Source organism: Coenobita brevimanus, chromosome 66, assembly GCF_032717465.1.
Source record: "Coenobita brevimanus isolate Jiangsu-jjx chromosome 66, ASM3271746v2, whole genome shotgun sequence".
NCBI lineage: Eukaryota > Metazoa > Arthropoda > Malacostraca > Decapoda > Coenobitidae > Coenobita > Coenobita brevimanus.
Genome location: NC_137019.1, coordinates 19,274,041 through 19,300,489, shown reverse-complemented (window position 1 = coordinate 19,300,489; position 26,449 = coordinate 19,274,041). Strand labels below are relative to the sequence as shown.

Sequence of the window (26,449 nt, the reverse complement as noted above, 5' to 3'; positions counted from 1 at the left end):
GAGAGGAGCGGATGAAGAGGTAGAAGCAATGAAACAGGCACGAGACAGTGTCAAAGGAACATTGTCAGGACCAGGACGGTAATGAATGTCAAACTGGTACTTGGAGAGTTCTAAGCGCCATCCCATTATCTTATCATTCTTTATCTTAGACGAGTGTATCATACTGAACATGTAAGACACAGCCTGTTGGTCAGTTGCTATGCCTTCTGCCAATATGAAACAGTCTCCACGTGCACACTGCTTCAGTATTGGAAGTAGCCACCCTCTCTATTGCTGGTTGAGGCCTTTCAGAAGGTGTTAAAGTCCTTGAAAAGAAAGCCACAGGTTTTCCTAATTGAGATAGAGTAGCAGCCAGAGGGGTAGCAGAAGCGTCGGTTTCAACTTACAGGAGCAAATTCTTATCATAAACAACGAAAGAAGAGTTGCAAATTACTTGTTTCAGATTTTTTAGACTTTGCACCACTAAGGTATTCAATGGGAATGTTTGAGAGGTCAAGAGAGGTTGAGTAAGTCTGAATAGTTAGGGATCTATTGAGAGTAGTATGACAGGAGACCCAGAGTATGTTTGACGGAGGCAGTATCACAGGGGACAGGCAATTCCATTAGAGATCTCACGTTTTCAGGATCGGGACAAAGAGGTCCATCTGAAATAAGGTAACCAAGATAACTTATTTCCTTTAGGCCGTACTGACATTTATCCTCATTCAAGGTAAGATTATACTGAGAAGCAGCAACTTTACTGAAATTTTCAAGATTATGGTCATAATCCACTTGTTGAAATCCACAGATTAAGACATCATCAATGTATTCATAAATAGATTCTAGGCTATTATCAGATGTAATGGAAATTGTCATACATTGAAAGACAGCAACTGAGTTAGTCAAGCCAAAAGGGACCCTATTATAGTGATACAGTTTTCCATCAGCCTCAAAAGCTGTTTATAATTTTTCATCACCCCTGCGGGGGATTTGGTAATAGGCACTCTTCAGGTCTAGTTTGCTGAACGTTTTGTGCTTAGCAAGGGAGTGTACCAATCGTGAATGCCAGGAAAGGGGTAGGTGTCCAGCTGTGTAAAGCAATTAATGGCCCTGGGGTAATCTACAACCATGTGACGCTTATGTCTTTCATCTTTAGTTACCAAGACCTGTGCTCGCCATGGGAACTGACTCTTCAATTACTCCATCTTTCAGTAAAGTCCTAACTTCCTCTCTGATAAATGTCTCATCAGACTTACTGAACCTGCAAGTAGGGGTAGAAATAGTCTTACAGTCAGCAGTTAAGTTAGGAAATAGAGAAGAAGGGTCAATTGACATGGTGGCAACTCCACATACCGTAAGTTTCGGCCTTGGACCATGCAAGTCAAATTCCACGGATCTATGCATCTCCATGAAATCATGGCCTAAAATTATTTTAGCACATTACTGAGGAAGAACAGAAAATTTAAACAGGGTAATTATTGCTTTGTACCTTCAAGTCTGTTAAACAATGACCCAAAGTAGTTGACACATCTGAAGAAGCCAAGATAATATTTTCATGAGAAGTTGCTACAGGTATACCTACGGGAATTGCTTAATGACACTGCAGTGCAAGAAACTAGATGTACGACCACTGTCAACAAGTGCAGTCATATTAACATTATTCACCATTACATCTTTAGTGGCGCAATGAGGAGGATCAGCCACACTAGGAGAAGTAGAAGTTGGGACCACCACATAAGCACCTTGGGAAGCATCACATGTAGCAGCTGTGGCAACAGAGTCAGTTGTGGCAGTTGAAGGCATAGGGAGATTAGTAGGGTTGCTAGAAGACCCATTTTCAGATCTTTCGGGTGCTTGCATTGAAGCGACTGCCAAAACAGCTGTTAAAACACTGTTGCGCCATGTAGCCGTCACTCATGACTTACACACCTTGACGAAGGGTCCCTCCTTCCCGCACTTATGGCAAAATATGTTTTGAGCTGGGCAGCAAGGTTGAGGGTAGTTAGGTTAGAGTTGCCACAGAAGTAACATACAACCCTGGTGACAACAGCAGATGTGTCCATGGTTGGTTGTAGTGCCACAGTATCCTCATCCTTGGAACTAACACCAGAAGTAGAAACAGCAGTGTGAGTCTTCTCGGTGGTGGAGGAAAAGATCCCATGGTTGACAGGAGTGACGTACATTTCTGCATTCCGTTGAGCCGAATCCAAGCTTCGTGCAAGCTGTACAGCTTCATGTAGAATGAGAGTGTCTTTCTCCTGTAGACGTTGGCATGTAACAGGAGAAGCAAGACCAGATATAAAAGCATCACGGATAGCCTCTTGCATGTATGTGTCAGCCGTCACAGCTTTAAATCCACAGTTTCTTGACAACAACTTGAGGGAGAGGAGAAACTGGTTGACAGATTCACCACTTGTCTGCCTCCTGGTAGATAACTGATGCCTCGCAAAGATCTCATTTGTAGGCATCACGTACACAGTCTTCAGTACGTCGATGGCTTCATCATAAGTCTTGCAGTCAGAGATGTGGTTGAAAATTGAAGGTGAGACATGATTGACAAGTAGCTTAAGCTTGTCAGTAGCAGAGTTGCTACTTATACTACCCAGGAAAATGTTAAAGATGCAGAACCAGTGATTCCACTCTTCAGGCATTGTCTCTCAAGAGCCTTCAAAACGGTCTGATCTTAAAAATTTCTCCATCACTGGTACTATTCACGTTTCGTTTTTAAAGGCTCCAACATGCTTGCATGTGTCGGCCTTGGTCACCTAATGGCGGCTCTCCATCTTGCATGATCCATTGCAGCCTCCCTGTTCAGTCCCTTAACCCTAAGGTCACACTTAATGACCTCGTCCCATGTCTTTCTCGGTCTACCCCTCATAACCCCACCCCCAATATCAACACTTCTCACCTTCCTCACCCAGTTATCATCCCCCATCCTCTCCACATGTCCAAACCACCTCAATCTACCTCTCCTCATCACAACACCAATACACTCCAGTCCCATCCTACCTCTCAACCCTTCCATCGTAAACCCAGCCCCTCCAGGCCTTGGACGCAGGGACGCACTGCACATCCACCTAATCATTGTCATTTCTGTACGTCTGAGCCGGTGAATATCTTCCTCCTTCACTGCCCAGGTCTCACTACCATACAGCATTACACTCCCAACACATGCTGCATACAAAGACCCCTTAGCACATAGGGAGAGCCCTCTCAGTGTCAGGAGAGGCAAGAGCTCCCTGAACTTCTTCCAACCACTTCTCACCCTAGCCACAGAGCTAGCTCCAGTCCCACCTCCAGCACACAACTTGTCTCCCAAATAACAAAACTCTTCCACCCACTCAAGAGATTCACCAGCAAGTTCAATCCTTTCATGTCTGACAATCTCCACCTGCTCACCCTGGCACGCCATACACATAAAATCAGCATTATCTCGCAGTCTACCTCTGATACCACTACATCTCTTATGCACCCATTTATCACGCACACCGCACAAGATGGAATTACAGTACTTCCCACGCCCTTGGGGCAAACTGCACATGGCCACTCTCCCTCATCTTTGACAGTACCGCCACCAACCCTAGATATCATCACTTTTGTTTTATCTGCATTTACCCTTAAACCCTTTTGCCCCATACCATATCTCCACTTCCTAAACCTTTCCTCCGCCTCCCTTTCATTCTCTGCAATCAACACCAAATCATCAGCGTACAACAACTCCCACGGGAGTCCGTTTCTAAAGTCACGTGAAAGGGCTTCAAGTACCATGATAAACAACATGGGACTCAAGACTGACCCCTGATGCACACCAACATTCACGGAAAACTCATTACTCAAATCTCCATTCACTCTCACCTGGGTGTGAGCACCCACATACATGGCCATAACCACCCTAACCAGCCACTCCTCCAAGCCAAGCTTTCTCATTGCCCACTTCACCACCTCTCAAGGGACTCTGTCAAAGGCCTTTTCCAAATCAGCAAAAACAAAATAAAGATCCCTTCTCCTACCAATACATTTTTCCTGAAGCTGTCGAACAATGAATATGGCATCAGTATTCCCCCTACCTGGCATAAACCCAAACTGCATCTCATCAATATTCACTCTTTCTCTAATCATATCTTCTAAAACTCTCTCCATTACCTTCATTATCAGATCTAAAAGCTTTATACCTCTATAATTTCCTCTTTCCAGGGCATCACCCTTCCCTTTATACGCATTTACAATTACACTCTTCAGCCAATCATCTGGGACAACACACTCATAAATAATCATATTTATCAGGTCAGTGACTAAACTCACCCCTATATCGCCTGAGGCCTTCAACATTTCGTCAGTCAACCCAGACACACCTGCTGCCTTCCCCACCCTCATCCTGCTTATTGCCTCACTCACAGTAGCAGTATCAATCAAAGGCCAAGGGCCAGACACTGGATCTGCTGGCTCCAAACCTTCCCTGTCCCAGTCAAACTCCTCATTCAACAACCGGTTATAATGCTTTCTCCATGCATCTTTAATATCCTCACTGTTCACCACTACCCTTCCTTCATCATTCTTCACACACTGCTCACCTATAATATCCCGATTATCCCTCTTCACCTGACCTGCCACCCTAAATATATTTTTCCTTTCCCCATGATTTAGGTTATCAAGTAATTGTCTGTGTGACTCAGACTTTGCCTTGTATAGCTCTCTTCTAGCCTTACGCTTGGCAGCCAAATATGCCTCTTTGCTACCACCCTTCTTCCATTCCCGGAAAAGCCTTCTTTTCTCCTTAACTGCAGCGTCTACACCCTCATCCCACCACCAAGTTACTTTGTGTCTTGGTGGTCCTCTTGTCCAACCACATGTTACATCAGTAACTCTCAAGAAATTGTTCTTGAGGGCTCTGTACTGTTCATTAACGCCTCTGTCTACAGCTCCCTGTTCAGCCACCACTCTCCTCAACTCGCTTTGGAAGGTATCCCTTACTGCTTGGTTTTTCAGCTTCCATATTTTCCTCCTAGGTACATAAGTCCTCTTTTTCATCATTTGTTCTTTAAGCACCATATCACAAATCAATAGTTTGTGCTGCTGCACACACTCCTCACTTCCTATAACTTTAACATCCCTCACTAACCTCCTATCGGCCCTCCTAACCAGAAAATAATCTATCTGACTGCTATTTCCCCCAGACTCATACATAATTAACCTACTGTCTCTTTTCCTAAAATATGTGTTGCACACAATCATGTCCATTGCCTCCCCAAACTTGCGTATCCTCTCCCCTTCTGCATTCCTTAGACCATACGCACATCCCCCATGCACTCCTTCATAACCTTGTGCTGCTTCCCCTACATGACCATTTAAGTCCTCTCCCAAAATCACTATCTCATCATCCCGCATACCACCCACTACATGTATTAAATCATCCCAAAATCTATCTTTCTCTGATTCATCCAATCCTGCCTGTGGAGCATATGCCGATATAATCGCAGCTATCTTTCTTCCCAACAGATTTTTCACTACCAATATCCTATTGCTTACTCTCGAAACATTCATAACATATTCCATCCATTTCTCCGCAACCATCACACCAACACCTCCATATCCGTCTGTCCCCCCCTGCCAAAACAACTTATAGCAACAGTCCTTCCCAACTATCTTTCTGGCTAATCCACCCCTGTACCGGACTTCCTGCAAACACGCCACATCCACCCACCTCTGACTGAATGCCTCAACGACTTCCCCCGCTCTTCCCCCCAAACTTCCCACATTCCATGAACCCACCCTCATCCCCATGGGTGATTTACTGTCCTCAGGCTTGCTTTGAAACTTGTTTTGTTTTGTCATTTTCAGTATTAATAAAGGGGGACAAACACAGCACAGGTCCCACTCACTGCACAGTCCCAGGTCCAGGCAATGGATCTGGGACCCCTAGCCCACCAGCTTACCAGTGGCTGTGGTAGTGGCCTCGGGGCACCCTGCCAGGACAGCTGCAGGGACACCCTCCAAGATAAAAAAATCTTGCTGAATAAACTGTGGTGAAATAAGAAACTTTTCTAGCCTGTTGAACGTAAGGCTTTATTCAGCAAGAAACAATGGCAAGGTGTGAACATTGAGATATCCAGTAACTAACTGACCCTCAGCCAATATTAAGACCCAAACAACAGTTTCAGAGGATGCTCCGAAACACCAGTGAACGAAACATGAAAACTCGTTATTTCATAGTCTGTAAATTACCACAGAACCTCTTATTGTTTGTCATGGTGCTTGAAGCTGTCCCATGTGACTTAACTTGAGGCGTCCCAACGACGTATGGATACGTTGCCATGTTTTGTCATGGTGACACCCGACAACGTATCCATACGTTTTGCAATTGCGAGGGCCATCATTTGCACATTTTTCAAGTTTACGGATGATTTTTGGTAGGCATATGTGGGAGACCATCCTCTACCCAATGCCAGGTGGGGATAATACCTGGCCCCACCTGACCCCCTCCCCCCCGCATGCTGTTTTCTCGGCAACTCACCTGTTAGCAGTGACCTGGCCTGTGTAGACATGTCGCACCACGGTCTCTCCAATGATGATTTTCAAGGCAAAAGTGATTCCTGAGGTGAAGGACAAAGGAAAAAAGAAACCAGAGGAAGAAACAAGCAGAAGTGAGGAGACGGTAACGTCATAAAGGATGGTGCCATTTGTTGATGTTTTTGGTGAGTGAACAACACTTATATCGCCTATATTATTGTGTGAAAACCAGTATACTCTTGTACTACATATAAGTTCGTACCAAATAAATAAATATCTAACCAGTTATAAATGGTTTGGAATAGTTACCCCTCCCAAGAAAACGTCTTCTCCGGAACCTGGCCTGAGAGAACACGGTACCAAGGTGGGGATACTGTTACCCGTATTTGGTATTTCTAAGCAGAACTGAGCACTTTCTCTCAGAATTTTTGATGTTTCTTATAAAAAATGGAGGTTTTAGCAAAAAAAAAAAAAAAAAAAATCTGCCACGTTTGGGTGGGGCAGTGGTGAAGAATCTGCGGGGATGGGGCGGGTTAAGAAATGGACTTCCATGGGAGATGTTGTATGCTGAACACTTCGTGTTGACTGCAGAGAATGAAAGGAAGGTAGAGGAATGATTCAGGACGTGAAAATATGGAATGAAACATAAATCTGAGAGTAAATGTGGCCATAAATGTAATGATATCTAGGGCTGGTGGAGGTACTGTCAAAGCAGAGAGAGTGTGCCCATGTACAATCTGCCACAAGGTTATGGGAAGTAACTCCATTTTTGTGCAGTGTTGTGAAAAGTGGGTGCATAAGAGATGTATTAGAGGTAAGTTGTGAAATAATGCTGGTTTTGTGTGTGTGGTGTGTCAGGGAGAACATGCAGAAATTAAGAGACATGACAGGATTGATCTTGCAGGAGAGTCTCTTGAGTGTGCAAAGGAATTGTGTTAGTTGACAGACAAGTTATGTGCTGGAGGTTGGACTGGAGCTGTCTCTGTGGCTAGGGTAAGAAATGGTTTGGAGGAAGTTCAGGGAGCTGTTACCTTTCCTAACATTGAGAGGACTTTCCTTTTATGCTAAGGGATCCTTGTTCTGTATGTAGTGTGTGTCAGGGAGAACATGTAGAGATTGAGAGACATGACAGGATTGATCTTGCAGGAGAGTCTCTTGAGTGTGCGAAGGAATTGTGTTAATTGACAGACATGGTATGTGCTGGAGGTGGGACTGGAGCTGTCTCTGTGTCTAGGGTAAGAGATGGTTGGAGGAAGTTCAGGGAGCTGTTACCGGTACCTTTCCTAACACTGAGAGGTCTTCCCCTTTATGCTAAGGGATCCTTGTACTGTATGTAGTGTGGGTTAGGGGTGTAATGCTTTACAGTAGTGAGACCTTGCCAGTAAAGGAAGAGGATATTTGTAGGCTAAACTTACAGAAATGACAGAGATTAGATGGATGTGTAGTGTAACCTTGAATGGGAGGCATGGAGGGCAAGGATTGCAATTGAAGAGTTGAGTGGAAGGATGGGACTTGCATATATATTGGTGCTGAGATGAGGAGGAGTAGATTGAGAGGGTGTGGGCATGTCGAGGGGATGGATTATGACAGTCAGGTGCGGAAGGTAAGAGGTGTGAATATCCAAGGTAGGGTTGTGAGAGGCAGACCAAAAATGACTTGGGACAAGGTTATAGAATGTGACTTCAGGGATGACTGACAGAATAGGGAGGCTGCCAGAGATAAAGCAGCGTGGAGAGCTACCATTAGGTGACCAAGGCTGATGCATGCAAGCATGTTGGAGTCTTTATAAGCAGTACAGTATGGTATGATGAAGCTTAGGTGCAGCCACAGTCTTTAACCTTTAATTGAATGTATGTTTGACTGTGCATAATACTAGGTGACTTTATTCAACTTCTGAAGATTTTTTCTGATTGATCTGGTCAGTGGAATTTTAAAATTAACCTAGAATTGGTATACCTGTTGATATGCTATGTAGGTTTGTAGTAACCTCTCCAGTACAGTGATATTTTTCATTTTGATTTTGCTGACCTAAGATGCCATTGAGCTCCAGATAGATTCCTAGTAATGTGTATTGAACTGTATTTCATATCCAGGGGGAACGTAAGGTGAATAATGTGAAGCTGGAGCAGTCTGAATGGGAACCAGCCAACTGGCATGAAGTCCTGAATAATATTAGGAAGATGAGAGCCCAGCGAGATGCGCCTGTTGATAGCATGGGAGCTGAGAAATGCATGGATCAAGATGCTTCCCCAGAGGTATACTTTATATCTTTTATTTTTTGTTCATTTATTTTTTTCATTACTTGAATGTACGATATAAGAGTTAGTATTAGCTCCTCCACCACAATGGTATACAGTACAATACAGTATTAGATTAGTATATTCTTGTCCCTTCAGCACAGTTTTATCCAGCTTGGGGAAACCTCTCATATTGAAGGGGTTACTGAACGGTAACCTCTCCAATTAGAAAAAGTCTCACCCAACAGATAAAATTGTCTGGAGATGGCATAAGGCTTTGAGTTGGAGACAATAATTTGGAAGACATAAGTAAATGGATGTATGACAGTTCATACAACACAGTGTTGATAATGGTGTTCTCCTACCATCACATTTTCCTGTTCCTGCTTATGGATCCTTGCCACCCTATTTCTCAGTGGGAGATAATTTCTTTTATAGTTTTGTGGTCAGCAGTTTGCTGTGAAGAGTAATATTATGACACTAATTTTTTTCAGGTGCACAGATTCCAGGTACTTGTTTCTTTGATGTTAAGCAGTCAGACAAAGGATCAAGTAACACATGCAGCTATGACCAAACTTCGTTCTCATGGTCTCACAGTTGAAAACATTTTGGATACTAGTGATGAAGTTCTTGGGCAACTCATATATCCAGTGGGATTTTGGAAGGTAAGTCAGGTTATGTGGCATATACTCAAACAGCCATTTACAAAGTCAAACCCTTAACTCTCAACTCAGTACAGCCATTTCCATAAATCAAGGCTTATCTACAATCAGTGAATGGGGACAAAGCAACCTTGTCTCATTTAATGCTAGTAAAACCAAATATATACAATTTACTAATAGACAGATATTGCCAGATTCATATATTATCTTCAATGCTATTACTATTCCCATCTCGAAAAGTATTGAAATTCTCTGTGTCTCACTTAACAATGCCCTCAGCTGGACCTTTCATGTTAAATCACTTCCTAAAACTCCCTCAGAGAAACTTGGATTATTGTACAGAGTCCGTAACCTCATCACTGACAAGCAGTTAACTATAGTTTGTAAGAGTCATGTGCACTCTTAGGTTGAATATTGCTCATCCTTGTGGAATGGATGTGGAGAGGTTGCACTAAAACTATTGGAATGCGAAACAACCGCACTCACCGGCCTCACATCTCCAACTAAGTGGGCTCTGCCTGCATACTGCAAGACTCTTCCAATGACGTCACCACTCGCAGTGTAACAAGTGTGTGCGCACACACACACTAACAGTAATATGCACTAACATTCTCGTCCTGTCTTCTTAATTTGATGAAAGATCCCAAGGACAAAGCTGAATGGATTATTGGCATCCTATACACACTATGTATCCAATACATAGACATTTGTTTAAGTACCATTAAGACCCAGTCTGTAACCACATACAAATATGTGGTGTCCCTTGAAGTACCGGTACTATAATCCTTCTAGTCCCGGCTGACTGCTGCACGCAGCCACTTGGTCGAGGCACCTTTCTTGGTGAGACAGTCAGCCAGTTGTTGTGATGTATCCACCCAAGACACTTCATCAATTTCCCCTCGCTCCAACATGTCTTGTAATACAGCAGTATCAATGCACAATCTCCTGTCTTCTACACTCTATCTAACTATCTATCTATTGCCAGACACCATAATCCCGTAAGGGGTGGCCATTTGACTTTGAGTTAGTTGTTTTACAGGGATGGGCACTATCCCTCCACCAACCCACTTGTTGACACGTAGGGAGCACGTATGGTTTGGTTATATGGTTACCACCCAGCGTTGTAATTGGTTTCTTAGCTTACAGGAAACTATTAGGCTTGTCACTCAATGTAAAGCCACCTGTAAAGGAAAGAAAAGCAATAAGAAGTGACAGGAAAGATGGGAGAAATAGGAAGAGAGGAGGGCAGGCACAGAAAAAGAATGATAAAGGCTAAGGAAGGAGTAGGCAGCACTACATCAAGTGAGTGGATGATCCTGCAGGAGTAAAGGGCGTCCACCTGACTCTTGTTATCGACGAAACACTTGATCTTGAAATTTCCACATCCAGAGACCTCACGCAATATGTTGGCGAGATATACAGCAGTCTCAGCACATTCAAGCAGCACCAATGCTTCAGCATAAGAGTAGATTTGACAACCTGCCTGATCTTTCTAGCCTGCCAGAATATGGGACATCTCGTCTCACTAGCATCTTGTAGGAAGATCACAAAACCTCCCTGAGACCCACTACCTACAAGACCGGCAAAAGAGGCATCCGAAAAACACTCTATATAACATTCATCGAGCGGCCCCATTCTTGGAATGTATAGGTTCATGTTGTCAGTCTTCACCCTTGCGATCACCTTGTTGAGCCTAAGCAGATCCACTACAGTAGCTTGGTTGCTAGTCTTACTCAACTCACACACATCAAAGGCAATATCTGGTCGAGTGTGTGTGGCAGTCCAATTGAGATGTCCAATTAACTCTCAGTACTCCGTTTTCTCAGACTCGGACAGCTCTCCTGATTTCACTGCTGCACAATGTCTGCTCAGAGTGACTGGTTTCAAAGACGAAATGTACTGGAACTGGTCAAGTGTTATGCTGCCATCGATGTTGGAGACGACATTTAGAGCAACATACAATATTTGAAAGCTCTTGATTCCAAACTGCCGATGAGGAATTTTCGGCTCAAATGGTTTATCACTTGCTGCTCGAACTCACGTGTACCAGCCCAAAGGAAATCATTGACATAAATGCATACAATGCCTTCGACTTTGCCACTGTTGCTCCAAGAGAACAGCGCTGAATCCAGTGATGACACTTTAGCTCTGAGACTCAACAACTGATCTTTTACGTGCAGATACCAATGCCTAGCAGCATCAGATGTTGGAGACGACATTTAGAGCAACGTACAATATTTGAAAGCTCTTGATTCCAAACTGCCGATGAGGAATATTTGGCTCAAATGGTTTATCACTTGCTGCTCGAACTCACGTGTACCAACCCAAAGGAAATCATTGACATAAATGCATACAATGCCTTCGACTTTGCCACTGTTGCTCCAAGAGAACAGCGCTGAATCCAGTGATGACACTTTAGCTCTGAGACTCAACAATTGATCTTTTACGCACAGATACCAATGCCTAGCAGCATCACAAAGGCCGTAAACCGTTTTCTTTAGTCTCCACAGCTTACCGTTTGCATATTCAGGCAGAGGACTTAAATAAACAACTCGCTCAATGTCATTACCTTGCAGATAGGCAGCTTTCACGTCCATAGCGTGGCAGTCCCATTGGTTGGTGGAGGCAAAAGCAAGTGCCAAACACACAACCTCTTTTGTGCATGTAGGAGAGTCTTTCCGGAGATCCACTGTGTCTTCCGCAAATCCTCTGGCGATTAAACGGGTTTCAACAATCGGCTTTCAATTTTTTATTTTTGCCATCACAACCCATCGAACCGTTATGGCATCATACCCAACATCATCTGCTTCCTCAACACGTCATGATTCTGCCAGTTTGTACAGTAAAACCTCAATATAACGGACTTCAATAGACCAGAATTTGCTTTTATTGGACTCGAGGAGCTACCACACTAAATTCGTATCTATCGGAAAAAATCCAATAAAGCCAGAAGCAGTCCGGACTGCCTGACCACTTCAGGTATGCTCACCACAATAAGGTAAATAGAAATACATGTTTATCAGTGTACAGTACAGTATTATTATATGTATTGTACCATTTGATTAATGTAGTAAAGTTAACGCAGTACAGTACCGCAATGGTAGTCAAAACAGTTTTAAAATGTTCATACAATCCTGACTAATGTCTGATATATCAGAAAAAGTCCGGATTAGCTGGGGGAAGTCCGGATGTCGCTTTTATCGGAATTTCGCATTTTTCGGACTGGCTTGGGGCCCTAATTAGTCCGTTATAGTGAGGTCTTACTGTAATTTCTTTTTCCTTGGTGCATGATACGTCCTCAGAGTTAAAAAGAACAAGCATTTCTGCGTCATCTTCAACTGCTTCCCATGTGCTAAAATCATTTTGCAGATCCACCCAATCAGTATTGCGGTCAGAGTCCCTCTTCAAATTGTAGCAGTGTTGTACTTTCCAGTGGCTTTACCTGCCCAACTCACAGTCCTTCCAGTCACCAACTCTCCACTCTCTGAATGTATTCCCTTTATACGTTGACCAACAGAAAAAACTTGGGAGGCTCAGTAACCGGAAGAGAAATTATGGGAGCCTGATCATCTAAAATTGCATCATTTTCTGACTCGTCATCTGGTGGATAGTCATTCAGCACTTGCAAAGAATCATAATTAGGTTTCTCCTGGACTGCATTGTTCTTCTCATCACTAGTGATGCCATCTCCAACTGTAGTATTTTGTTCTGGAGCACGTGCTAGACGATACACGTGCACTCGCACGTAGACACCGCCATGTCTCACCAGAATTTGTTTTCCAACTCTGCCTGTTACAATTCCAGGACTATGCCATGCATGACTGTCATTTCTTTTTTAAAAGACTTCTTCTCCATTTTGGATGTCGTTTAAGTCATTAGAATGTATGTTGTGCCGCAGATCCGTAGCCAAAGGTCCCCCCGATTCAGTTTTTATAAGCTCGTCTTGGTAAATGAAGAGCGTTCAAATTGTCCCTTACAATTTTCAATGGCGATATAGGTTCCAAGGCTGGAGTATCATTTGCATACACATTAGGCAGGCCAGGGTTTTGACCAAAAACAAGTTGGTTAGGAGAAAAACCTGCATAATTGGTGAGAGAATTTCTTGCTGATACTGCCCAAGCCTTGGCCACATCTAAGGCACACTGGCTGTCAGCCATCATCTTCCTAACAATGTCACCAATGACTGCATTTTGATGCTCACATACTCCGTTGTTTCATGGACTCTTTACAGACATCATCATGATCTTGATATTAAAGGCCTCTCCCAGTGCTCGCTTTTCAGCATTGTTAAATTCACAACCATTATCTGTAAGAATTTTTCCAGGTCCGTCAAACAGAATGATCCAGCTCGGAAATACTCCTTTGATAATGGTGGTTGCACATTTGTCCGCGATTACTATCACAGTGTAATACTTGGTCACCAAATCAACAAGGACTAAGAAATAATGCCTTCCCCAAGCTTTCAAATCCATAGCTATGACTTCGTTAAACTTTGATGCCATGGGCAAACTGACTACAGGTTGGGGCTTGGCTCTCTTGTATCTACAACAGTCTGTACATGCATCAGATACAGCCTTGATAGCCCGCTCCAGTTCTGAACTTTTAATTCCAGCATCTGTAATTAGTTTGATTAGTTTAGTCGACTTTGGGTGTCCAAACTGCCTGTGAAGCATCAAATCCGTTTTGTCTACATCACCCCCAAGAGATGCCAGTACGATCGTTTCACAAAATTCTCAGCTTAGTCACAGAGAAATTGGTAGCAAGAAATGGCCTGAAGATGAGGACTTCAAATTAATGATAGTTCCACAAATTCTGACCTGGTCACTTTCAACTTTAATCAGCATTTTTGCTTTTTTCATGGAACGTTTGCTCAGCAGCAAGGAAATATTGCAGCTCACCACATCAGTCACAATGGTTGCACGTATGTTTCCAATGTAGCACGGCAGAGTAACATGCTTGAGGGAAGAAACTGTGACGCCATCAGCGAAAGTAAACATTGAGGATGACTTTTCTTCTATTACAGTTTCACATTCGTAATCACTGAGCTCACTTAGATAGCAATTGATCCATTCAACTCCACACACAGTTGTAGAACACCCTGTGTCTAGAACAGCAGATCCCTTAGATTCTTCTACTAGCATCTGTAGTTTACCTCTATTAGCGACATCCTCCGCATAGCCCATAAATAATGACAGATGCACTGTTTCAGAATTTTCTTCCCGACTGCCTTTATTTTCATATGCATTCAGACAGTCACGTACCCAGTGAAATCGAGAATCACATGCTAAACACCTCAGTACCTTTCTGCCAGGCCCGAGTGGATTCTGCCTCCTGCTGGTGGATGAGCGTTGGGAAATTCTTGCAGATACAGTTGAATGGCCATCACCATGACGATAATCACGTTCTGCACCATCCCGAAACAGTGTCCTTCCTTGTTGAGCACCTCTAACATAAAACGTTTCCTCATCCCTGACTTCGTCACTCCAAAAAACTGGTTCACTCTTCACCTCACTGGCAGACGCTGATGCATTGTTCTGCCCACAAATTTACCCAGCGAAAGTATAATTCAGGGCAGATTTCATATTTTCGTAAGTTACCTCAGTTATCGTGGACATCACTGGTTGTTGCTCAGTGTCTGAAAGTTTGCATGAAGCCAGAAGCATAAAAACCATCACAGAATTCGGCAGTTGCATGTCCTGCTTCGTAAATTTGAAATTTGTACTGTAAACATGCTCAGATTCTGCCACGAACTTACAAATGTTCATATCACCGACTTTTCTGAAGTTGTACAACTCATGAAAAGCTGCAAACTGCTGATGTCCTTTGTCCGCGAGCAATAAACTGTCTGGTTTGTTCAACAAGGTCTGAACACCATTATCTTGTTTCAAATCAGCCACCCTCGCTCTTCCTGACAATGAAAAGTGAATGGCTAGAGCTTGCGCCTTTTTTCCGGTAAGTCCATCAGTTCGCACCAAATGTTGATGTCCTTCTTCCAACTCTCACAGGCAGAATCATTTTCAAGTTTTGGAGGCCACTTAGTTAAGCGCGCCACCATTATGCTCGAACTGTGCTCTGCTACCAGTATTGGAATGCGAAGCAACTGCACTCACCAGCCTCACACCTCCAACTAAGTGGGCTCCACCTGCATACCACAGGACTCTTCCGATGAAGCCACCACTCACAATGTAATAAGTGTGTGCGCACACACAGACTAACAGCAATATACACCAACAAAAACAACTAGACAAAATTCAGAGCAAAGCTGTTGGAATTATTGATAACCCAGCTGTTATAAATAAACTACTTCCCCTACAAGTAAGAAGGAATGTTGCCTCCCTTGTATTATTTTACAGATATTTTTATGGCCAATGCTCAGACGAAGTTGTGTTCATTGTGCCATCTCTCCGTGCCTTCCCTCATGCTACACGGGCATCTGGTAGCGCTCATGACTGGAATGTCATACAGCCATATTGCAAAACTTCTGGTTCTCAGAATTCTTTTATTCTCAGAACTGCATCTCTCTGGAACTCGCTTCCCCAGAGTTGTTTCCCCCCAAACTTCAACCTGCAGCCGTTCAAGTCCAGCTGTTAAAGATATTTAATGAATGGAGGATGCCAGTAATCTGGTGTATGGATTATTTTTTTTATTAATTTGTTTTTCCTTCCTCTGTTAAGTTAGTTTAAAAAGTATATACAGTAATCCCTCCACTATCCGATGTAATAGAGCCAAAGGCATGTCCGGAAAGTGGTCCCGTCCGGAAAGTGGGCCTCTGACTACTGGACTGGTACTTATGGGTTACAGGCCAACTCGTCCCATTGCAAACTCATCCCATGACCAAGTCGGCCCACTGCATACCAACTCGGCCCATTGTAATGTACAAAAAGAAACACTTGCTAAAACTTATAAAATACTTTTATTTATTCCCTCCATAGTAATTTTCTACAGTTAAAATTATTCTAAACAGTAAACTTTATTAGTTAAAAGCATTCTATCGAGCAGACACGGCTATATGGTAAAAAACTGCTCTCAGTAAATTTTTTGTTTATCGTGTATGCGTAACCCAAGCTGTCTATTAGCTTATGCAACCGTCTTCGAGATGATGATAATACTTTTTCATGTGTGATGTCTTCATGTCTTGTATGAACATCTATAGATGAGGGATTTTCAGTGGGAGTTGCACCAGTGTCCAGTGCTATCAGGCTTTCATTTTCAGCAGGAGTCACGCTAGTGTCCGATGCCATCATACTCTCATCTTCATTGGGAGTTGCGCCATTGTCCATTGTCATGCATAAATTACACATCCAGTTGATGTCCTGCCCCTCCTTCACAGCCGTCCTGTATTCCTCCTTGGTGACGCCACTCCCGCATGTCGTGTGCTGCCAGCGCATGCATCCATCACATAACAGTGCCTCCTGTTGTAATATTAATAACTGACAATTAGTTTCTCAAAACACAAGACATAAATTATTTTCCACTAGTATCTCATTAAGCTGATGAGCAGAGAATTATATTAAATAACTATAAAATTTGCGGTAATAGGAAACAACTATTAAGATATAGCAGATAATGGAAACTGATATTGTGCTGTGATCTGCAGCTTCACACAGTAAAATTCCTGGCCATCCATCATTCACATAACAGACAAAAAGATATGCAATGGCACACTGTACCTGTCAGGGACGCAGTATATTCTGACACACCAAGCACTGATCAGCCATGTTACAGCTACTGACCCAGCTGTGACTGTAACCCATGTTGTGTGCTGCCTGCTAACATTTTGCTTCATACAAGCATCATAAGACTTGAAAAGAAGCGAGTTAAATGCGAGATCAAAGCATCGATCATGTTATGTTCTACCTTAGGATGTACAGTTATCTGGTAACCAACCTTATCACCCATTTTATCTGTCTGTCTGTAAGCATAATTATGTAGGTATAATTATATACTTGCTACAGGTAAAATTCTGTGCTTTGTAATAATTGGTGATTGTTAAATCAAGAGTTTAAAGAGTTGTCTAAGCGAGTTGAATGAGAGATCGAAGTACGTCTAAGGTCCATGGTACAGCTGATGGTCTGAGTTGGTGTTCCAAAGTGGTCCGAGTTGGTTATCGTTAATGGGCCGAGTTGGGAGTGGGCCGAGTTGGACCTACACCGTACTTATGGACCCTAACCCAGCCTAATTTTGAAAGCCACCTAAATAACTCCCTACCAGACATGCATAGTACTTATTTAAACCTATTTAAGACCCTATTCACACCAATAATGGACATAAAGCATGAAATAGTTGAAAAGGAACCAGAGAATGAGGAATTAGAAGTGAGTATGGAAAATACTTAGGCCTAGCAGCATACAGGGTACTACAGTACAGGTATACTGTACTTACAGCATGTCTGTGGCCGCCTCCTCTAGCTCTCTAATGCCCTGGTAGTTGTGATAATGCTCTTGAAGCACATACAGTAATCCAGTGTTGTGTTACACTTCATTCTTTTGCACTGTGAGTTATAATTGTTTAACACTGCACATTCTTCTTAACTGAGCCACACCAGTTTCAACCGCCACTTTGCACTCCACACTTACTCCACAGTTAATCTTTTGCACTCTAAATTATAATTTCATAACACTGCACAACACTGTAAATTCCCATGTGGTCTAGTGGCGAGGTACTGCGGTTTATTAACTCTTTATTCACAAAAAATGAGCACGTGCGGCATGGATTACGATGGGTGTCTTCCCTGAACGAAGGTTAGGCAGTAACTGGGAACAAGGTTGCCAGATCTGAACTTGACCACATTACCAAACTCCTCAATTTTCATTACCAAATTCTTAAAGGAAGCATTTATTCTTCACTAATTATACAGTATATACAAGTGAAAATACATGTAATCACTCTCCTTATAATAACAGAATGTTGATTATTTTCATGCTATGTTGGCTAGCAGATTAGTCAGAGAGAGCAGACAATCCACCATCTCCATCCTGTGTATCATCATACACGTGAAAAATCTGTTTGGTAATGCATTATTCTGTTTCATTACCAAACAAATTTTTCATTATCAAATTGGCCCACATTTGGTAATGAAAAATACCAAATGGCAACCCTGACAGGGGAGGGTGGAGGAGGGAGGAAGGAAGGGGTGAAGGGTCTGTGGTGTAACAGCTGTTCAGTACCACGCGGCAATTTCAAGTTATGGGTGGGAAAAAATTAGGATTTGGGGGGGATTTTTTTCTTTTTTTTGGGCCATTTTTGGGTTCCTAAGGTCCAGGCCCACAATGTCTGGTAAGTGGGGTGTCCGGAAAGTGGGCGTCCGGAAAGTACGGAGATTACTATATACAGTCAAGTAGCCTATGGCGCGCCGCTTCTATGACACAGCAAGGTGCCAGACCCCCCAAAATAAACCACACACATAAAATACCTATGGCGCGGGCGCAACAAGGTTTGAAATGCACAGGCAAATTCCCCTGGCGGTCAGCGCCTCCCGTGTTTGTAAACAAAGAAGATGGCGACCACTTCAGCCCCAACTGTGGCCTTTTTTCTCTCTTATGAGGAGGTTAAACTTCACCAAATTCATTGTGTAAAGTAATGAAACAGTAAAGATTCTTTTGGTATTGTGACTAGCTTATAGGTTTGTTCGTAAAACTGCTGTGAATGGGTTAGTGATGAAGCACCTATTTCTGGGCTGAGATGAAGTATAATACCTCCCATTGTCATCATCAAGTATATAAGAATGATTATTGACCTGTTAACTGATCCATAAAGCCTGGGCTGTTCCGAGTGCGACTGATCAATACAGCCCTGGCTGCGCGGGTGAATTTCGAATATAGTGCTATGGTGACCAAGGCCGACCCATGTAAACATGTTTGAGCCTTCAAAACTGAAACTGAAAAAGAAAAAGAAAACCATACATTCCAATAAGGAATCAGACACTTCGATGGTCATCCATGGCTTTGCCAAGGTAAATATTGAGCTAATATTTCGTTACTATATACTTTGGCATGTGTTCTCTCAATTCCTAAGACAAAAGTTGGCCTTTGGGAAATTTCATTTTTACCCCTACGTCTGCGCACCACTGACACCTCCAAAAAAACGCCATGAGCAGTTAACAGGTTAATGTGTTAAATGTGAGTTTTGTTGACACTTGAGCATGCAAACTTTATCAAATAAACTATTTCAAACAGTGCTTGACCAGGCAGCCTCCGCCATCTTTAATGTTCTGGTCGGTCAGCTGATGTATCTACTTGGCTTAGCTTTTTTTCACTCAATCTGCAGTGCATGGTATTGCCCAAGTAGACACAAGGCTGATCACCGTCCCATTTTTTGTGCCTCTTGTTACGTGTAATACATGCCTGACTGATTGCTTGATTGTGTGTGTGTGTAAAGTGGAAAAAAATGGGGAAAAGTAGGGTGAAAAGGGGGACAGGGTGAACGTCCAGAACGAAGTACCATTTTTCTCACAGGTTTAGTTGCTTCTATCGCATGGTTTTCTATTGCACGGGTGTTGTGCAGAACCAATTAGTTGCGCCTTAGGTGACTTGACTGTATGTATATATATATATACACTCAACCCCCTGCTATCGTGCGTTCAGCTATCACGTTTATCTGCTATCACGCACACATCAAATGCACGACCATACATGCTATCACGCACCCCAAGACCGCTATCACGCGTCGAGTTTGAAGACAGGCTAAGCAAAACTTATTCACATGGCACTTCATACGAGGTTTGCAGAGGATACGATGGTTAATCGGAATGGTAACGTGGTAAAATTCCCGATTATAGCACGGGCATTTGGAATGCATCTGAACGGATTCCTGCCGAGGACACGACGGGCAAAACAGTGACCAAAACCCATTCGGCTCTAAAGAATATATCGTACTACAGCATTGAAATTTAGCCTAACACTGAATACTTATTAATATTGTATTTTAGAATAAATATCAATCGTTTTGAAACCCTCATAAAGAGTTAATATTTCTTATGCCGAAAAAACTGTGATGTCGATAAAGTAATCACGTGTTTACAACTGAGACGGGGCTCTGACGATGGTGTGAGGAACGTGTGTGATGGCGTTCAAGTTTTGTTCCACTTAAATGTTCCTCAGCCATTCCTGATATAAGGTACCATGTGATACCCCCTTTAGCTGTGGACACTAAAGAAATGGAGACAGCCAAAGAGATCTGGCGGCAACTAAGCCACTTCCAAGCCTTGGAACCCATCAAACCACCAAAGCCGTAATCCTTATAAAAGTTTGATGGCCTTTTATGTTGTTTATTCATTATACTGTTATTATTAATATAATAATGCTTTATTTCATGTTAGAGGAGAGATTGGCAGGAAATCATAGGCATAAAGTGGTTAAAAGTTAGAAAAATGGGCCACCGAAAAACCAATTAGAAATTTTCCCATTGATTGTTCAGTTCAGCTATTGCGTATTCAGCTATCACACGCGTTTCCTGTGACCAATTAGGCGCGATAGCAGGGGGTTGAGTGTGTGTGTGTGTATGTATATATATATATATATATACACAGTACATATATATAAAGTAATCCCTCTCATATCTGGACACCCATTTTCTGGACGTCCCCAATAACCGGACATTTTCGTCCCAGGATCCAATATTCCCAAAATGGGCCAAAAACTGCAAAAAATTCGACTTTTTCCCGCCCGTAATTTGAAGTTGGTGCACGGCGCGGGCGAGCTGTGTTTTGGTGCGTTGTTCCGCCGACGTCTGCTAGAGCGCCCCCGCATCCTCCCCACTTACTACCAGTCTCTTGTTGTGTGTGCACGCTCGTTGTCATGGCCGTCCACATGCTTGCTTTTGTGATGGTGCCTTACCTGCTGCAGGCTCTCCTGCTGCACTCGTGCCTCTCCTTCGTGTGTGTGATGATTGCCCAGCCGCCTGAGAAGAGGAAGAGAGTGGTTTTGACTTTGGAGAAGAAGAGGGAGATATTGGACAAGGTGGATGCGGGATAGTCTACCTCACGTATCCTCCGTGAATGCAACCTGGCCTGGTCTACTTTGTTTGAAATCAAGAGATCCCGCGACAAACTCATGCAGTACACGGCTGACTTCTCGTCGAAAAGCAAATGCAATGTGGAGAGGAAAGTGATGTATACTCCCAAGTATGCAGAAGTCGACTGCTCTACGTTGATTTGGTATCGACAGCAACGTGCTGCTGGTGTGCTGGTGCGTGGCACGGAGCAGAAGGCTGCTGATGAGGAGTTTGCAAGGCTTCACGATGCCCTAGACTTCAAGGCATCCGAAGGTTGGCTCTTCGCATTCAAGTTACGACATGGCCTTTGGGGGAGGCGGTGGCTCAATCGGTAGAGAGTTGGCCTGCAGTCGTGACGGACCTGGGTTCAAATCCCGCTGAGGCAGGGAACGGTTTAAGGATTTGAATATCATAAAATCAGACTTTGCGGATCTACCAGAAGACCTGCCGACATGTCGTAAAAATACCCCCGCTAATACCAGTACATCAGTCCTATATGAGACGGCCCTAGCATGTATTCAGTATGGACGATGGGTGTTAGCGCCGAAGTGGTGACATGTAGAGGTGTGCGGTACGTAGGAGGACTACTGGGCCTTGAAATCAGGCTGTGAAGCCTATGCCCAGAGTCGGTCACAAAAAAAGAAAAAAAAAAACGTAAGTCTCATGGCGAAGCTTTGGATGCCAATGAGGATGGAGTTGATGAGTGTTGGTGCAAGGTGTAGGGCTTGATCGACAGGGAGGGCCTAACTCTTGGTCATGTCAACAACGCTGACGAAACTGGCTTTTTCTATCGCTCTTTGTCTATGAACACTCTAGCCGAGGAGACGGAGAAGCGTGTACCTGGCTGCAAGCTCTGCAAGCAACGGATATCTGCTTTGTGTTGTGCCAATGCTAATGGCATGCACCAGCTCAAGCCCGTTATTGTTGGCTGTGCAAAGCAGCCTCGGTGTCTTCGTGGGGTGATGGATGTCCTTCCTGTCGTTTGGTACCATTCCTTGAAGGCATGGTTCACAGCCCAGATCTTCAAAGACTGGTTCCACCGCCATTTCGTCAAGGTCATCCATTACCAGACGGAGAAACTGGGAATCCCACGCGACCAGTATTCTTGAAACCCCCCTACCCCCAGGAGGGATATACAAAACATAATCTTACATTTAAAAAAAAAAAAAAAAAAGGAAAAATAAGAAGAGGGAAGCGATATAAAAGGTGTAGTAGTAGTAGTTGTTCCCTAGGCAGTCTGGCCGAACAGCCCCGAGTCCCTAGTAGTAGTAGTTGTTCCCTAGGCAGTCTGGCCGAACAGCCCCGAGTCCCTTAGGAAGACCATGGCTGAGACCCACAGAGCTCTCGAAGAGTGTATGTTGTGTTGTTGACATAGATGATTGTGTGCAATGCAGTCTTCCAGAATGTGCTTAATAGTATGGAATGTTGTGTTGCATCCTGGACAGACATCAGCGACGGAGTCATCCAGCCTCTTCTGGTAGCTGAAGAGGGCTGGATGGTGCCTACATCTCAGCCTGGCCAGGTGGGCCCTGTCCTCATGAAGGAGATAGGATTTGGAAGGGTGGATGTCAGGAGGCCGTGCATGCAGCTGTGTATTGTCTTTAAGTGACTGAATCGAGCGTCGAGTGATCTGAGTGTGGACATGCTTCTGGAAGCTGGCCTGAGGGGGGAGAGATGACAGTATTTGTGTATGGCATCGTGTGCTGGGTGTTGTTTTGATGTCCTTGGTGTTGGTGGATTTGCTGCCATGTAATATAGTGGATGTTGTGGGTTTGTGAAGGCTGCAGCAAGAAACTGGGTGTAGGATTTGGAAGGGTGGATGTCAGGAGGCCGTGCATGCAGCTGTGTATTGTCTTTAAGTGACTGAATGGAGCGTCGAGTGATCTGAGTGTGGACATGCTTCTGGAAGCTGGTCTGAGGGGGGAGAGATGACAGTATTTGTGTATGGCATCGTGTGCTGGGTGTTGTTTTGATGTCCTTGGTGTTGGTGGATTTGCTGCCATGTAATATAGTGGATGTTGTGGGTTTGTGAAGGCTGCAGCAAGAAACTGGGTGCCTCTCATGTCTAGGTGATCCTTGATTTTGAGGACTTTGGTTTCTTGATGTACGTGGTCTGTGGGTGTAGTAGCTGTGCAACCTGTGATTATTTTTAGGGCCTTGTTCTGTATGGTCTGTAGAGTGTTCTAGTGTGTTTTGGTGAGGTTAGGAGCCCAGGCAGGGCTTGCATAATTCATCACTAAACGTATGTATTGTTTGTATACTGTGGTGGTGGTTTCTTTGTTGTGTCCGAATGTTGCATGGGCAAGTGACCTCAAAGCATTGAGTCTTGGTGTTATTTTATTTTTAATGTTTGTGATGTGTTGTTTTAATGACATTGATGTATTGTATGTTACACCAAGGATTTTGTGAGTGTGTGTGTGGTAGGGGAGTGTTGTTTATGGTGAGGTGTGGGATGTGACTGTGTTCTGCTGTCAAGTTTGTGAGAAGGGTCGCTGTAGATTTGGTTGGGGCTATTTTGAGCCTGTTTGTGGTGAACCATTCGTGTAGTGTGTTGAGGTAAGGTTCGATGATGTGTGCAGCTGTGTTTGCATTTTGGTGCGTACATGTAAGTGTTATATCATCTGCATAGGAAGCTATTTGTATCTTTGGTGTGTGGGGTGTGGGTATGTCTTGCATGTGTAGGTTAACCCCTACACCGCGGGCATGTTTACCGATGTTTTGCGTGTGCCTCGGGGTTATTCGGGCTCCGACAGACTCTCAAAAAATATTTGCCAAAAATCAGTTATTAGTCCTAGAATATTAAAATTACATATGCTTATGGCACATACCTTCAGCTTTCTCCTGGAATGTTTGTTGAGCCTTCGTCAGTTACCGTAGAACTTGTGGAGACCTCTGAAGTTGGGTAACGAAGTCTCCACTTTACACTTCCCGACAACCCGTAATATGATTACCACAGCCAGATATTAACACTATAACCACTACTCTATGATTTTCAAGTAGTTTGGGATCCATACTCCAAAAAAAAAAAACACTGTGAAAGCAATGAAAATTATGAGCGCGTCTGACCGTCACACTTGCGCTAGTTCGCTCTTGGTACTCTGTCATTTATTATTCATAAAACCCCTCACACTTTATATTTCTATTACTATATAACACTTATATATATCTACAGTCTTTATGCATAAGTTTCCTTCAGTAGTATTAGTTTATTGTCACTGTAGGGATTCAATTTCTTTCAGTAAAACACGTAGCATTCACTTTCTCGTCCTGTATACTAGCATTGAGAGTGAATGTCACTTTCATCTTCACTCTCATAACTCATAGTCTTCAGACATGCTAGAGTGAAACTTTCACTTTCATTACTCCTAGGGTATATACTCGTATTCTTATAATACTACTCATTTACATTTCTATTTACGTTCTCTATTTTATTTACGTTATTTGCATTTCTATTTTATTTACACTGTGTTATGCACTGTCACTTGAAGTAACTTATAAAACTATTTTCCATTGTTCACGTATATTTACATTCATTACTTTCACTTGCTGTTTACACATTATTTACAATTCCACTTGCACTGTTTTACTCAATAGAAAGATCGTAGTCACTCTTTTATCAGTTGTCAGCCCTTTACCTCTTTCCACGCGAGGTTTAGTAGGGGGTAAAGGTCACAGGGCCCTTTGCATGGGGGTGAAAAAGTCCCTGAAGTCAGCAAGAGGAAACAGACGTACCTCTACTTCGGAAGATGAGAGTAAACTGATAAGGGAGGGCCGGGTGGAGGCCTACTTAAGGGATATTCAGTACTACCAATGTTACTTCTTGAAACAGCTATGTATAGCACTGAAATGATTGGCAGGAAATCTAGACAATACATTATAAATTAGGTAGTTCCAGGTGAATATAAATATCACTTAGGCCTCTCCCTTCCCTCTTTATATGTATATTTATTACGAAAATAGATTATACGGCATATTTCAAGGGGAAAAAAACGGCGAAAAAAAACAGCATCTGGCAATACATAGATAGATTGATAGATTATTATTACAGTAAACCCTCATTATACGATGGGGTTCGGTTCCTGAAAACCCCATCGTATAGCAATCCCATTATAACATGGAGTCAATGGGGATACGTTCCCAGACGTGCCTAAACTCTCACATACACACACCTTAGCACTCACATACATGAAATATCCTTATGTTTAAACATTTAAAGTAACAATTAATAGTGAATAAAGAGAAAAAAGCATGAAAACTACAGTATACAGTAGATCTTACCTTTACTGAAGCAAGCAACGGTTGTTTATGTGGTTCCTAGACAATTCGTCGTCATAATATGGACGTTCCCCGTCAGGACAATTCCCCATCATTCTATAAATATACTTATTACTGATTAACTGATTCTTTAATAACTAATTCTCAGGGGGATCTATCAAAGTCTATTTTCATCCAACAGCATTGGCTTTGGATATCATTTGTAAGTTGCACTTTTAGACAATATTTAACTTGTTTCTACCTTGCTGTAGTTGACTTTGAATTATGTTCTAGCATCACCCACAGCTGTTTTCATTAATTTCCATTGGTACTACAACATCCTGGGTATATTTTAAAACGACTTTGAAGAGGTACAAGTACAGTACTAAAAAACTAGTGTACTTCCTAAATAAACTGATATGAAAATAAACGACGGGGAATTATCCTGACGACGAAAAGTCCCGATGGCGAATTGTCTTGTTATTGTTGTTATGGTGAATTGACTTAATGGCGAAATATCCTGAAACATTTATATAGATGTAACATGAAGATTATTTGTATAATTCCAAAGTATGTCGATCGTTCACTTAAGGTAATTAGGCATTTATATAAATGCCAATGTCTCGTATGTAGCCTCATGCTAAGATGAAGGATCGATCATAAATCAGCTGATTCACGTTTCAATATAATATTATTTTTCATTTAATGCCCATGATTTGATGCCATATTTTACATTTACTATATAAACAATAAACCACCATCACTTTTATAACTTACATAATTAAAAAACTAGTGTACTTGCTAAATAAACTGATACGT

At 42.8% G+C, this 26,449-nt stretch overlaps 1 protein-coding gene across 1 annotated transcript in view; it reads left to right on the top strand.

The window, feature by feature from the left end:
• The window catches only part of Nthl1 (Nth-like DNA glycosylase 1), a 149,188-nt gene that overhangs the window by 25,729 nt on the left and 97,010 nt on the right, over positions 1 to 26,449 (top strand). The window contains exons 2-3 of the mRNA XM_080276723.1: positions 8,580 to 8,741; positions 9,218 to 9,388. Of these exons, the coding sequence (XP_080132849.1) occupies positions 8,667 to 8,741; positions 9,218 to 9,388 (246 nt within the window). The 5' untranslated portion in view covers positions 8,580 to 8,666. The remainder of the gene's footprint in view (positions 1 to 8,579; positions 8,742 to 9,217; positions 9,389 to 26,449) is intronic.